This window comes from Myotis yumanensis, unplaced genomic scaffold (genome assembly GCF_028538775.1).
Source record: "Myotis yumanensis isolate MYYU_CA2020_CCGP unplaced genomic scaffold, mMyoYum1.0.hap1 SCAF_9, whole genome shotgun sequence".
NCBI classification, from domain to species: Eukaryota; Metazoa; Chordata; class Mammalia; order Chiroptera; family Vespertilionidae; genus Myotis; species Myotis yumanensis.
In genome coordinates, this window is record NW_027223760.1 from 17,261,632 (window position 1) to 17,278,059 (window position 16,428).

At 39.6% G+C, this 16,428-nt stretch overlaps 1 protein-coding gene across 3 annotated transcripts in view; it reads right to left on the reverse strand.

The window, feature by feature from the left end:
- AASS (aminoadipate-semialdehyde synthase) overlaps positions 1–16,428 on the reverse strand; it is a 78,284-nt gene that overhangs the window by 19,364 nt on the left and 42,492 nt on the right. For all 3 annotated transcript variants that reach the window (XM_070423802.1, XM_070423803.1, XM_070423801.1), the window contains 7 exons: positions 12,987–13,046; positions 12,732–12,799; positions 10,181–10,302; positions 9,873–9,999; positions 4,152–4,262; positions 3,738–3,846; positions 1,949–2,089 (listed from right to left, as the gene is read on the reverse strand). In XM_070423802.1, coding sequence (XP_070279903.1) covers positions 1,949–2,089; positions 3,738–3,846; positions 4,152–4,262; positions 9,873–9,999; positions 10,181–10,302; positions 12,732–12,799; positions 12,987–13,046 — 738 coding nt within the window. The remainder of the gene's footprint in view (positions 1–1,948; positions 2,090–3,737; positions 3,847–4,151; positions 4,263–9,872; positions 10,000–10,180; positions 10,303–12,731; positions 12,800–12,986; positions 13,047–16,428) is intronic.

Below are 16,428 nucleotides of genomic sequence, written 5' to 3' on the forward strand. Positions count from 1 at the left end.
TATGGCCTCCTGAAGCATTTTGCCCAAATGAAGCAAGACCTTTTCCTGCCCTCACAGGTTAGGCCAGTCTCTTTTCCAGGACTGCAGAGGTGACAGGGGCATCGGGAGACAGGCTCTGGCAGGAAAAAGACATGTCGTTGGGACAATGTCAGGATGAGTTTCTTGCCCAAGCCTTCCATTCACAGACTCAGAGGACTACATGGAGCACTGGTACTCCCATTACGCACCAGGAGACAGAGTTCCAGGGGACCTTTGGGGACATTGCCACCCCCTGGACCAGAACTCAGGGGTCTGTTTCATACCCTGAAACTTGTGAGTGTATTTTTCCACCATCGATTGTTTAGTACAGTCTATGTGCAGCTCTGCTCCTCTGATCACTGAATCGGTCCTCAAATCCAGCTGCAGATTAGAATCACTTTGGGAGTTTTTAATCATCCCCACACCCAGGGGAATCAGAAGCGCTAAGAACGGGGCCCAGGCACCAGGGTTTTGTAAACTGCCCCGTGACTCCAATGTGCAGCAAGGCTGTGAGCCAAACTGTCCACCGTAGGCTCAGAAGACCTTGGCCGGTAACAACATTCACCTGGTTTCTAAAGAAATTATTTAAACCCCAGCCGGTTTGGCTCAGTGGATAGAGTGTCAGCCTGTGGACTAAAGGGTCCCAGGTTCAATTCCGGTCAAGAGTACATGCCCAGGTTGCAGGCTCGATCCCTAGTATTCTCATCATCGATGTTTCTCTCTCTCCCTCTCCCTCTCCCTTCCACTCTGAAATTAATAAAAATATTTTTTTTAAAAAGAAATTATTTAACTTTCCTCTTTTGTTTATATACAAAACACACTTAGGTTCCCAGGTATGCTGGGAATTTGTAATACTGCTGCCACACGAATCTCTTTAAGGTGCACATCTGATCACATGAGTCATCACTCCCTGCAGGGCCAGGACGAGGGGAGGGGAGGGCGGTGCAAGGTCACAGCATATAAAGAGGAGCCTTAGTCCAGCCACATTTCTTCCCAAATCTGGGCCTTTCCTTCTGGTCAGAGAATAGCCTCTGAAGGCAGCCGATGTGACTTGGAGATTGGCCGTGCCATTTGCAACCTCTTGAACTGTGGCTGTTAGCCAAGCTTCTTATGCTTGCTTTCTGCCTTATGAACCTGGTAAGGTTGTTGTAGGAAATGAGTGGCAGCAATCCGACCCGCCTGGCAGCTTCTTATCCTTCAAGGCCAAGCACATCTTCTCTTCTCCACTAATTTTCTTCTCCCCAACCCCTCTCACCAAGTTCAACTCAACCCCGTGGCACTTCAGCATACTTCAGACCTGCTCTCCCTGGATGGCAGCTGTCATCCCAGGGTCTGTCCTGCCTACCATGAGGGGGAAAAACCGCTGGGGAGTTAGTGAGACATACGTTTTCAAACCAGGCCGCATGATCTTAACGTTCTCTTTAAGCCATGGTTTCAATACCAAACTCAGAGAGTGCTTACATTCTGGTACACAGCAGCTGGGGGGAAATTCGTCTTTCTCTGATCCACCAAACCCTCTATTCCAAGAGCCACCCCCATTCCAGCTGTAAGTTCTCTCAGGTCAGGAACTTCATTCATTGTGACAACCTTGGGAGTTTTGCCCCCTGGCCAGCACATAGTAGGGACTCTAATCATGAGCCATGCTGAAATAAATCACGAGATGACCAGCATTCGCACATGCAGAGAAGTCGAGAAGTGAGTTTTCCAAATGCAGAAACAACTTGCAAGAAGAGGAAAGAATGAGCACAGGCCTTGCTGGGAACAGTGGGGAGACTAAAGGGAACAGAAAATACAAACGTCAAAGGAGGAGGGGATGGAGCACAAGCAGCACAGCCAGCAGGAAAGGGCCTTGGTGTCAGGGAGTAAGAGTCTGGACTTCCTCAGGCAGTTGCTGCCGGTTTGTATCTAGAGCTATCATGAGCATCCTCACCTTTCCATTGAGCAGGTAGGTGGCGGACTGCATTATGTTCATCAAAACCCCCACTGGACTCCAGCTGAACTTGTACCTCAAAGGATTGTCTGAATGTTCAGGGGCTGGAAGCCCACCACAGTAGGAAATGTAAGACTCAATCTGTAAAATGAAGTTTCAATAAATTAGGAGGAATTAGCCATAAGTTAGGGAGTATGACATGCATGAGGTAGACTTGCTATAGTTTTTCCTTTCTTAAAGTTACTAAGGCTTTCCAAAAGACATCCCAAAAGGCAGATATCATTTGATTAAGTCACAGTTACATTTTATGCATACTAAATTTTTTAAAAACTCTCTAGAGATTGTGACTAACACTTTGTTTATTTAAAAATCTAACTATTAATTCAATTTGGCTTGGTATTAAATTGTATGCTTGAAGATAATTTGATTATATACATTATAATATGCAACTTTAAATATGCTAATCAGTATATGACATAATTAATATATATATATACAGTCAAACCTTGTTTCTTGAACATCTCCCATCTCCAACAATTTGCTTCTCAACCAGACAACCCTTTCATGCTGATACCTGTGTGATCAGCCACACATCTCTCAGGTAACAAATAAAGGAGAGAATGTGTGAGTATGAGTCAGTTTACTGCTGTTACCTCAGGATATTGTGCTGTGGATATTTTCGTGTTTAGTTATTGTTTTACTTTTGTTACTGCTTATTATTATCATTAAATTTTCATTTTTTTACTGTATATTTCCTTTTTGTTAAATTTTCATTTATACTTCATGTCCTTTTTATTTTTAAAGCATTTATTTATAGATTAAACAGTACATTAGACATGTACTGAAAATAAATAAAACATTATGCTAAGTGAAATAAGCCAGTCAGAGAAAGATAAATATCACATGATCTCATTCATTTATGGAATATAATGAACAACATAAACTGATAAACAAAAACAGATCCAGAGACAGAGAAGCATCGATCAGACTGTCAAACTTCAGAGGGAGGTAGGGGAGGGTGGGGGGAAGGGGGAGAGATCAACCAAAGGACTTATATGTAAGCATATAAGCCTAACCAATGGACACAGACAACAGGGGGGTGAGGGCATGAGTGGGGGAATGGGAGGTAATGTGGGGATAAGGACACATACATAATAAAAAAAGAAAAAAAAAGAAACACTAAAAAATAAAAAAATAAAGGTTAAAACAGGGAATCATTTTGGGGTCTGGAATGCATTAATTCAATTTACATTATTCTAATGGGGAAAAATGCTTTGGTTTTCATACATCTGTCCCGAATGAATAAAGTTCAAGAACCAAGGTTCCACTGTAATTATAATTCATTTGAATCTATATTTGATTACATATATTACGCACATAAAACCTAAAACATTTCATCTGATTCATCACATTTAATGTCCAATAGTTCTTTCTCATGTATAAAAGATACTTCATGTACCAATAAATGGATAATATTGTAAAGAATTTTTCCCACTTTTAAAAGTCAAACCTTATTAAAGAATCTTTAAGGCAGGCTAAAATATTTTATTAAACCAAAATATTATAGTAGCATCTATTTCTCTAAAAATTGATTGCTCAGAGGTGGACATTATTTTACCATGCAGATATTTCTGCCATTACAGAATTTTTCCTGAAATTTCTGGTCAAAGTACAAGCTAGGATATAGCAACACCTTTAATCAAAATTATAGAAAGATTGCTTGCAAACACAGAAACCTGGACCTTTGAATGTTTTCCTGAATGAACTTCTGGGTGTAAATGAGACTCACCGTGGCTCCCACTTCTTTGGCCTTATCTATCGTTTCCATTGCCAGCATGTGATCAAGACCAGGGTCCAATCCCAATTCACCAATGACTGTGATGCCAGCATCGTCCACACTACAACAGGTGAAAACAGGAGGAAGAAAAAGTTGAATGTGAAATAAAAATAATGCTCCCAGCCAGCATGGCTCAGTGGTTGAGTGTCAACCTATGAAACTGGAGGTCACGGTTTGATTCCCAATCGGGGCACATGCCCGTGTTTCAGGCTTGATCCCCAGTAGGGGGCATGCAGAAGGCAGCCAATCAGTGATTCTCCCACCATTGATATTTCTATCTCTCTCTCCCTCCCTGAAGTCAATAAAAAAAATTAAAAATAAAATAAAAATAATGCCATGGAGCTACTTTCTTGAAACTGAACTTACCTCTTTTCTAATTCCTTTAGTGCTGGTGTGATGTAGCTTGCCGTGACCATGTTAACTTTGCTTGTGATGCATGCCTTGGCCACAAGAGGATGCAATACGTAAGGCAACAAGCTTAAAAACAAAGGGAGGAGCCAATCAGACACTTTCTTGTCCAACCCTATCTTCTATGTACCTTGAAGCACTAATGCGGAGACATTGCTCTGATTAATTTACTCTCTAAGAGATGATCAGTGACTCCTTGAGGACTATAGAACACATGCATCCTGTTATCACATTTATAACTTCCCACAATATGACCTTCACCTAACTTTGCTATTTTTCTCCCTCCATCTTCTTTATAAACCACATGTGGGAACCAAAGAAGCCATTGTAACTCTCACCTGCCAGCCTTTACTTTGCCATCTCTGAACCTTTACTCACTGTGTCTTCCACATGGAATGCCCCCTTCACCCTCATCCCCCACCCCCCACCCAGGCCATTCCCTCTTTAAGAAATGTCTAAACAGTTATCTCCTCCAAGAAGCTTTCCCAGATTCCCCCAAAGCCAGATGTCCTTCCTCTTCAGGTATCCAACTATTTTTTATAACATCAAGTGGGATTTATTTCATCCATCCTTATATTTCTATTATATCCTGTTTAGAGCCCCCTACTAAAAGGTAAGACTGCTGTTCTTTTCACTTTCACATTTCTCAAATGACTATCAGGAAGGGGTGAAATTTAGTCTAGGTGGCCTGTGTGGTACATTAAAGAGTAGTCTATGAAGGGCCAGGGTGGAAGATAGGTTTTAATGGTATTGCCTGGTGTAAAGCCTATCAGAATGGCTAAAAGGCTATATACTGAGTGAAAAAATGAAGATGTACTTAAAACTCAAAGTGGGTTTTCTAGAAATCTGGTTTTGGTGTTTTAATTTGGTGCTGGGAATACACAATCACAAAAAAATGAATTTCTATAAATGTTTATATAAATGAGTATATTCATATTCTATCCACGAAATAATAAAACATACTGTAACTTACTTAACACTATTTAAGTTCCACTAGCTTATTGCCTATTTGATAAAGCATTCTACATAGTAACCATGAAAATATAAATACAAACTTATAAACACATTCACACTATGTCCATGTATATGTCAATGTCATCCTGCATACTTGAGATTTTCTCTCTTTCACATAAAACAAAATTTCTTAGACTCTACTCCTGCTCAGGTCAATAGAATAAGTATTGTTAAATAGATTTATTATCATGTAGAATAAAATTATGTACATATTTTGCCAATATCAATAGGAAGCCCTTGATCTCTATTTCCTGGCTTTTTCAATCCAAAGAAGTTATTACTGAAAGTAAAGAGATGGAAAAAATATTTCATGCAAATAAAAAAAGCTGGGATAGCTTATATCAGATCAAATAAAATTCAAAATAAAGGCCATAATGAGATACAAAGAAGGCCACCACATAATACTAAAGGGATTGATTCAAAAAGAGGATATAACCCCTGTAAACATATATGCAACCAACATAGGAGCAACTAAATATATAAAGAAATTATTTGTAGACATTAAGTGAAAGATCAATAGCAATACAGTAATAGTAGAGGATTTTAACACCCACTGACATCAATGGATAGATCTTCCAGACAAAAAATCATCAACAGGGCAACAGCAATCTTAAACAGCACACTGGATTGGATGAATTTACAGAACATTTTATCTCAAAGCAACAGAAATTACATTCTTCTTAAGTGCACATGGAAATTTCTCAAAGATAGACCACATGTTAGGACACAAAATAAGTCTTAACAAATTAAAAAAGATTAAAATTATATCAAGCATCTTCTCTAACCACAATGGTATAAAACTAGAAATTAATTACAATTTAAAAGAAAAACTAAAGGCTAAACATGGAGGCTAAATAGCATGTTATCAACCAATTAATGGGTTACCAATGAGATCAAAGAAGAAATCAAAAGGTGCCTGGAAATGAACTAAACTGAACACACAACCACCCAAAATCTCTGGGACACAGCAAAAGCTGTCCTGAGAGGGAAGTTCATAGCAATATAGGCCAACCTTAAGAAGCAAGAAAAAAAATCAAACAATCTAACCCTATACCTAAAAGAAGTAATAAATAAATAAATAAATAAATAAATAAATAAATAAATAACAATTAAAAAAACCCAGAATAAGTAGAAGGAAGGAAATAATTAAGATGAGAGTGGAAATAAATGACATAGAGACTAAAAAGGCATTACAAAAGATCAGTGAAACCAAGAGCTGGTTCTTTGAAAAGATAAACAAGATGGGTGAACCTTCAACCAGACTCATCAGAAAAAAAAAAAGAGAGGTTCCCAAATAAATAAAATCAGAAATGAAAGAGGAGAAGTAAAAACTGATACAACAGAAATACAAAGGATTGTAAAAAAAAAAAAAAAAAAATACTATGAATAACTATATGCCAACAAATTGGACAACCTGGGCAAAATGGAACATACAATCTTCCAAAACCAATTCAGGAAGAATCAGAAAATTTGAATAGACCAATTACAACTAAAGAAATTGAAGCAGTAATTAAAAAAACCTCTTTTTATGAGGCCAGCATTATCTTAATTCCAAAACCAGATAAAGACACTACAAAGAAAGAGAATTACAGGCCAATATCGCTAATGAACATAGATGCTAAAGTCCTCAACAAAATATTAGCAAATTGGATCCAGCAACATATTAAAAAGATCATACACCATGACCAAGTAGGATTTATTCCAGGGATGCAAGGCTGGTACAATAGCCACAAATCAATAAACGTGATACATCACATAAACAAAGTGAAAGACAAAAATCACATGATCATATCAATAGACACAGAAAAAGCATTTGACAAAATCCAACACCCATTTTTGATAAAAACTCTCAGCATAATGGGAATAGAGAGAGTATATCTCAACAGGATAAAAGCTATACATGACAAGACTACAACGAACATCATACTCAATGGGAAAAAACTAAAACCATTTCCCTTAAGAATAGGAACAAGACAGGGATGTCCACTTTCACCACTCTTATTCAACATAGTATTAGAAGTCCTAGTCACAGCAATCAGACAAGAAGAAGAAATAAATGGCATCCAAATGGAAAAGGAGGATATAAAACTCTCATTATTTGCAGATGACATGATATTGTACATGGAAAACCCTAAAGACTCCACCAAAAAACTACTATATTTAATAAATGAATTTGGCAATGTAGCAGGATACAAAATCAACAGTCAAAAATCAATGGCTCTTTAATACACCCATAAAGAATTCTCAGAAAGAGAAACTAAACAATATATCCCATTTACCATTGCAACAACAACAAAAATGAGATACTTTGGAATAAATTTAACCAAGGAGGTAAAAGACTTATACTTAGAAAACTACAGGACGTTGAAAAAAGAGATAGAGGAAGATATTAAAAAGTGGAAGAGTATACCGTGTTCATGGGTTAGTAGAATTAACATCATTAAAATGTCCACACTACCTAAGGCAATCTACAAATTCAATACAATCCCTCTTAAAATATCTACAGCATATTTCACAGATCTAGAACAAATACTCCAAAAATTTATATGGAACCAAACAAGACCCCGAAAGCTGTGGTCCATGCACACCATGGATACTATGCAACAGTAAAAAAGAAGAATCTCTTCCCCTTTGAGACAGCATGGAGGGACCTGGAGAGTATCATGCTAAGTGAAATAAGTCAGTCAGAAAAAGACAGGTATCACATGATCTTACTCATATGTAGAATCTAAGAAACAAAATAAACTGAGGAATGCAGTGGATCCAAAAACACAGAAGCATGGAACAGAGTGTGACATCTCAGACGGAAGGTGGGGGAGAGTGGTGGGTGGGAGGTAATTAAGCAAAGACCTTGTATGCTTATAAGCATAACCCATGGGCACAGACAATAGGATGGTGAAGGCCTGGGCTAGGGTGTGGGAGTGAGCGGGAGGGGGTTAATGGGGGAAAATTACATATGCAATACTTTCAACAATAAAGATTTTAAAAAAATTAAAAAGCTCAAAAGAAATACCACTGGGACTTAAAATAAAGGAAATCTTATGTTTTGCAACAGTATGGATGGACCTGGAGATTATAATACTAAGTGAAATAAGGCAGTAAGAGAAAGACAAATACCCTATGATCTCACTTATATGTGGAATCTAATGAACAAAATAAACTGGCGAGCAAAATAGAAACAGAGGCATGGATACATGGAACAGACTGACAGCTAAAGGAGGGGAGGGTGGTGAAGGGCTAGATGAAAGATAGTGAAAGAATTAAGCAAAACAAACAAACAAAACAACCAACCCCTTAAGTATATAACACAGACAACACTGTGGAGATAGCCAGAGGGAAAAGGTAGTGGGAGGTAGCTGGGTAAAGGTGGGGAGAATTGTGACAGAAAGATACTTTGCTTGGGGCGATGGGTGCACATGCAGTGGGCAGATGATGTTTGGTTGAGTTGTACACTTGAAACCTGTATGGTTTTGTGAAGCAATGCCATCCCAATAAATTCAATTTAAAAAAAAGAAAAGAAAAGAAAAGTTACCATGGATAAATTAATAGCTATTTATTTAAGCCTGAGAAAATTAAATTTAAGTGAAACCCTTAACTTTTTGTGTTGTAGTATATTTTTGGAAGATTAAGGATACTTCAATAATTTAAAAAAAAGAACACTTCAATAATGTTCATTATTTAATCCCTTTGAATACTTAGAAAAATCATATTAAATTTTCAACACTCCTTAAAAAATTCTCTATAAATAAAAATAAATTTTAAAAAATAAATAAATAAAAGAATTGTCTAACCACGATTCTGTACATCTGAAACCAATACAAAATAATACTAAAACTAAACTGCAATTGAGAATAAAAACATAAAGGAATTATTACTAAATATGGAAATAATTTAAAAGCCAATAAGCAAAATACTTGCAAAATGCTTTGTTGAAAACGTATTAATAGAAAGTGTAGAATTACATCATCTGAAAAGTTAAGTGGAGACTTTTGTCACCTTCCGATCATTGAAAACTTGCCTACTAAAAGTGTTATCTAGATCTAATATTTTTTTTATTTGGCATTAATTGCACTAACCTAGTAATATGTTGAGAACTAGAATGATAGAACTTTGATTGATGGTGCTTTTTTAGACAAAGGGATTAGAGTTCATATCTGATCGTTTATGTGATATAGTAACTAGCCAGGGGCCATAACTCTAAGTCAATTAATTCAAATACTTGGAAATACCACTTGTAAAAACATACACAAAATGCAAATGTAATTTTCAAAGCAACATATCAAACTTGATTAATATTTACTTTCAAACATCAAAAACTAAAATTGAAACATTCAAACCAAAAAGATTTGATACATCATTATATAATTTTTTGTGAAACATATCCCTTATTTTATTTTGGTAGTCACTGTGCTTACCTTAACACATTCTTTCTGCAACTTAAAAATAAGTTATTTGAGGAACATTACAGGATAACCATGTTCCACAGCATTATCACTATTCAGCAGGGAAACTCAATCAAGAAAAATTAAATATAAAACAGATTTTGCTAATGCTAACTTTCATGAAAGGCCACCAGTTTGCTAAATTTTAAGATTTGAAAATTAAGGAAAGGGAAATAACAACATCAACAAAATACGCAGCAATCATTTCTTGCTAAATACTAACCTGATGACAAGATGCTGTTTTGCCACCAAGGAGGCCAACTTCTCTTCCTGTTTACTGATGTCCATGATAACAGGATTGATATTATATTTCTTGCCTAACTGCTCAATTTGATTCCTTAGGTCAGAGCCTATTTCAAGAATAAAGACGCTCAAATTTTAGATTTCCCTCTACTAGTAAGAGAGCAAACACATTTTAATATCTCCAAAGTAATTTTTCAAAGTTTAGAAACAAAACAGTCATTTAAAATTCACAAGGGAAACATGGAATTGGTTTTTCTTCTTTGTCTTCAAATATCAGGGCTCATTTACCTACTGTTATTTCTATGTTGTTATCTCTTGACAGGTATTCCAATACAGGCTCAGATACATAACCAGTTCCAAGGACCAAGACCTTTTTCTTGGTGCCCATTGAAAGTGACTGAGAACGTTCCCTATAAAAATCAATAAAAAGGCAGGGTAGGGGTATCATTTAACAACAACAACAAAAATTCAACAATAGAATCCTTCTGGCAACAAACCAAACTAAAAGTTAACACTATGAAGCAATAATTTCCCCACATTATTCATAAAAAGAACCTCAATGGGAGTTCCCTACACTAACATTTTTCATTGATTATTTTAGATTTTGTACAGTGGACAACAGTCCCTGACATCTCTGAGGTGTATGTTCACAGACTTTCATGCATTTGCCTAGTGAGTCACAGATGCTGGACCATTGAGTCTCTTACTCACGATTGAGTAACTTGGTCTCACACTTTGTCCTCCCAGGGGATGTGATTCAAAATCGTGCTAGAAGCTTTACCATGGAAACCTTATTCACTCCACACAAAATCCGAGGAGATTATTATCATCCATATTAGACATTTGTTTGGCTGTTTATCTTTAGGATCACTTGACAACAGTTGAAACCATAACTTTGAAATCACAAATGTCAGGGGTCAAATATAGAAACCTAAGAGAAGTTACCAGGCAGGAATTTAATTCTTGAACAGTTCATTCTGTTCAGAATTTGTACCTTCCTGACAGATAACTCTTTGTCTTTCCAACAAACTATGACCTCCAAGACAGTGATTAAGTCTTACTCATCTTTATAAACCCATTGATTCTCAGTTTAGTTTGTCTTAAATACAATACGTACTCAATAAAGGCCTTCTGAATCAAATTCCCAGATATCTATGTACAACCATGGAAATGGCCTGGTGCCAGGAACTTAGGCAGCAAGCTCTGTTGTTTAGATCTTTTAGACCAGGATATCTCTCAAACTTGAACTTTTTCATTAATTATGACTGAATAAAAATAACTATAAATATAAAATGTACTTGTCTCTTATCGCCCCAATACTTACATTACTGATAAGGGAAGGTCTTTAACTTCTACCCCCATTCCATACCATCTCCCAGAAAATATCACTATTTTATTTAATTATTGGATATGCTTCCTAATAACACTTCCTACAGTGTATATAATTGAAACATATTTTGATGTGGTGTTCAAAATAATTTTTTTTTAAAATCGTACCTAGATTCTAATACAGTTCATCTCATCAGCACCCCCCAACACTCCAGGTTAATAACCTCTGTGTTAAGTGATAAAGATAACATAAGAATAAGGCAGGGTGCAAGATAATTAAATTTCCTTTCAAAATTCAATCTTCATATTACTCTCTTGGCACTAGATTCCGCTAGGGAAGGAAGGGAGGAAACCTTAGTGACTGGAGCCAAGTAGACCAGCTGCCACATGAAATAAGGTGTGTGAGAGTGAAGATGCCATCATCACTGGTCACGTTAGATATGGCATTAGGATTAGAATGAGAGCATCAGGTGATGAGAATCAAAAGACACAGGGAGAAAAAAAAAAAAAAAAGACACAGGGAGTATAAAAAAACAAATACACATGCCATTTCCCCAATAATTAACTCTCGTAAGGGGTTGCAGAGTTAGTTGGGTTTTTTTTGACACACAAATTATACACTTTTGCTGTCTTATGCCAAAATATTTCATTGAAGCATAAAAAGTAACTACAAGCAAATACATGGAAAAAGCATAACAGATCTGTGCAGCGCTCTTCATTTACCTCTTGTAGAGACAACAACTGAGAAAGAAGATAAGACAATCTGTTTGCTTGTTTATTTGTTATTAATTTCCCCACTCTGCTTTCTCCTGATCATTTAGTGCATGGGTTATTTTGTTAGATGGGAATAGACTAGTGGGGAGCAGAGCTAAACACAAACCAAGTGCACTCAGCTGAAGAGGACTAGAACATTCCAAAGAAATGTCAACGTTTTCAAACTTTGAGTAGGAAAATGAGTTGAGGGAACGAGGGCCTTAGCTAAGTGCCTTCCTGTAAGAACTATTCTCTTGGGCAGATTTGTCACGGTACTTTTTGGCACCTTCCTCCTGGGAAGAATCCCTGGGAAAACCGACTTCTGATCCTTTTCTTTCTTCACAGCTTCCACTCTCTAACCAAGAGCCCACTTTCCTAAATATTACACTACACACAAGAGTCCAAACCCTCAACTAAAAACCAGACTGAAAGCACCACAGAAAGAGTTAGTTTGCTCACTGTCCTTCAAGCAAGTCACAGAGACATGACAACAGGCAAAGTGTAGAGAGGGGGGTTCCCAGAAAGGATAGTCTTTTGGACTTACGTTGGTTTGCATACAAATCTACACAGAATAGGATATAGCCCAACACTGTCCCAGAGAAAATAATTCACACCGGTTTCAACCAGTCACTTAGTTTGGGTGTCCTATATTTATAGGCATTTTCAAACTTTTCCTGTTGTATAAACCTAGTTCTTCTGAACTCACATTGAAACATTAAAAAATACTCATCAGATCCAAGATAAGAACAATGCTTACCTGCTCTCTCGGAGTTTCTGGATATATTTAAACTTATCAGTCAAAATACCGTTGGATGTAATCACTGCCTAAATGTATATGACACAAGACATTTCTTTAATATCCACATATTAGTCTCACAAACGTGGGCTCATCATTGATAGAGAAGAGACAGAGACATGGGGAGGGAGAAAGGGAAGGGAGATGGGGCGGGGCGGGGGGGGATGGCAGTGGGGAAAAGTACACTCATAGAAAAAAATAATTTTTAGAACTTACATCTCGCACCACAGGAGAAAAATTCTGACTTTCAAGAGGCTGTGTTGCATCTGATAATATCTGAAAGGAAGATGAGATTGGTAAGAGATAAATGACATTGCAAGGAAGGCTTCTTGGCATTTCTATTCATATTACATTAGTCAAAAGAAAAGGGAATTTAGCAAAGTTTCTGATGATCAATAATTGGTAATGAAGACTTCTGCAAGCAGTGAAGTCTGCCCCCAAACACATGCTATTTCTCAATTTTAAAAGTAAAATCTGATTAAATTCATCTTCACTTACTGGAAACATGAAAAACTCAGACACCCACCCTCCCCACCCCCCCACCCCCCCCCCACACACACACACACGTTAGATGTGTCATATTGATCATGCTGGCAAGTATCACCACAAGGTCTATAGCCTCGCTCTGAGGGCTTCCTTCACATTTCAAAGGTTCAGGCAACAAGCCACCAAGCCCCCAGTAGGGAATCTCCCTCAGGTCAATATTATTTCTGAATATAGACACATCAGCTTTTCCAAAGTGTTAGGGAAAATGACTTCAAGAAGTAGGTTTCAAAAAGTCATCCACACTCTTCCCTTTATTTTGCAAGAATGAGTCAGATGGCCAACAACAAAAACGACGTCACTCATTTTAACATCCTAGCACTTTTCTCGGTCTCCTCTTTTCTTACAAAAAATCCCACTCTAGAATAGACTACCAAGGGGTAAAGATCATATAAATCAGTATTGTTGCTTCTGGTGGTCAGGGTATTTGGGTTAATGAGACAATCCATAGGTTAAATCTAGAGCACTCACCCAACTAAGAAAGAGCAAACTGAACAGATGCTGGCATGGGAGTATTTACTTTCTGCATTAAAATACACATAAAACTACTGTCATGTATCTAAAACACAAGACACCTAGGCTATCTATTCATAGGATATGGGCATTTAAATTATATATACTAGAGGCCCAGTGCACAAAAATTTGTGCACTCGGTGGGCGGGGGGAGGGGGGTCTCCCAGCCCGGCCTGTGCCCTCTCACAGTCTTGGATCCCTCGGGAGATAACGACCTGCTGGCTTAGGCCTGCTCCTGGGTGGCAGAGGGCAGGCCCAATCCCTAAGTGCAGCCCCTGGTCAGGCTCAGAGCAGGGCCGATTGGGGAGTCGGGGCACCGCCCCGTCATGCACAGAGCAGGGCGGATCAGGAGGTTGCGATGCCACCCTCAGTCACGCTCAGGGTAGGGCCAATTGGGGGGTTGGGGCACCGCCCCCTGTCACACTCAAGGCAGGGTCGATGGGGAGGTTGTGGCGCCACCCCCTGTCACACACAGAGCAGGGCCCATCAGGGGGTTGGGGAGCTCCCTCCTGTCACTCACAGAGTAGGGCCGATAGGGGAGTTGGGGCACCGCCCCCTGTCACACACAGAGCAGGGCGGATCAGGGGGTTGGGGCACTGCACCCTGTCACACTCAGGACAGGGCCAATGGGGAGGTTATGGCTCTACCCTGTCACACACAGAGCAAGGCCCGTGGAGGGGGGTTGGGGCGCCACCCTCTATCACCCAAAGAGCAGGGCCGATCAGGGAGTTGGGGCGCCACCACTGTCACACTCGAGGCAGGGCCGATGGAGAGGTTATGGCTCTACCCTGTCACACACAGAGCAGGGCCCGTGGGGGGTGGGGGGTTGGGGCGCTGCATCCTGTCACACACAGAGCAGGGCCGATCAGGGGGTTGGTGTGCTGCACCCTGTCAAACACAGAGCCACAGGGCAATCAGGGGTTTGGGGAGCTCCCCCCTATCAGGCACAGAGCAGGGCTGATCAGGGGTTGGGGCGCCTTCCCCTGTCAGGAACAGTGCAGGGCGGATAGGGAGGTTGTGGCCCCGCCCCTTGTCACACACAGAGCCGCAGGGCAATCAGCGGGTTTGGGCGCTGCCCCCTGTCACGCTGATCCCGGTGCCAGGAGGCATATTACCCTTTTACTATATAGAATAGAGGCCTGGTGCATGGGTGGGGGCCGGCTGGTTTGCCCTGAAGGGTGTCCTGGATCAGGGTGGGGGTCCCCACTGGGGTGCCTGGCCAGTCTGGGTGAGAGGCTGAGGGCTGTTTTCCGGAAGCCAGTGACTGAAGCTTCTAACCGCTCCTTGTTTTCTTTTTTTTTTTTTTTTTTATTCTGGGCCAGCTTTAGCTCTGAGGCCTTGCTGCTGAAAACATCGATACAAAGTTTTGGTCCAGCTGGTTTCTGGGGTTTTGTTTAGCTTCTTATTTGCAACATAGTACATAGTTGCGTAGAGTTGCAGCTGAGAGGCCGGCAAGTGAGGCGGGGAACGTTGGAGTCCGCAGCAAGCAAGCCTCATGCTCGCTTCAGTGCCTGGCTGCCGGCCGCCATCTTGGCTGACAGTTAATTTGCATATACTCACTGATTAGCCAATGAAAAGGGTAGCGGTCATACGTAATTACCATGTTTCTCTTTTATTACTGTGTGTGTGTGTGTATATATATATACACATAAGCCAGGACATAGTTTGGGAAGTTCATGGAATTAACACACCTAGGGTCTTCCCACTGCCTCTTTCTCCCAGGCACCCTTGGAGTGCTCCCTTCTCAAGCTGACTCCTCTACCTACCAACCCTGTCTACAGGCCAGAAACCATTAGTAGATAATAAAATGAGGCTTGACTTTCACTCTGCATATGGTCAAACCACTGAACTCTTGTGTATCTTTTTCTTATCTAGGCTCTTTCTCTATATTTCTACAGTCTTTCTCTGGCCTTACTGGGATCATGGGAACTAGCTCTCACCTTTTTTCCTTTCATTTAAATCACAAAACTGATTGTTTCCCTGTGCCTACATAAACTAACTCAATATCTTCCCCTTGCCTTCAAGATAAAGTCTCTTGAAGTGTCCCTAAGTGTCCCACAAGGTTCTCTACAGGCTGGTGCTGCCTCCCCACCTCAGCTGTCCCTTTTGCCTCACAACCCAACTCTTCAGACCCATTAACAACATGGAGTTACTTCTCTGTGTCATCCTTCTATATGCTTCTGTGCTAGCCAGGTAAATGCCTCCATGCTGTTCCTCTACCTGGAGCTCCCACTTTTCCTTCTCTGAGGTACAGCTGAAGAACTGTCTCAGCTGTGAAGTCTTTACCAAAATTGCCCCTAAGCACACTTTGAAGGTAGGAACTGGACGTGGCATCCTACCATATACCTGTTACATCATAAAATGGTAAATATCTAGTGACTATATTAGTAGATACATGCAATAATTATTAAAGTTCAATGGGCTTTTCCCCAAGAAACTAAAAGAAAGGCACACATGTCAGACAACCAAAGGCTACTCAATCCACCCATTACACACATGCAAGCACAGGGTCCTGAGCATATAGGAAGCCATATCACTTTCACATAGAGCTCTGAGAACTCATCACTCTTTTCTTTCTTTCTTTTCTTTTTTTGGGGGTAGG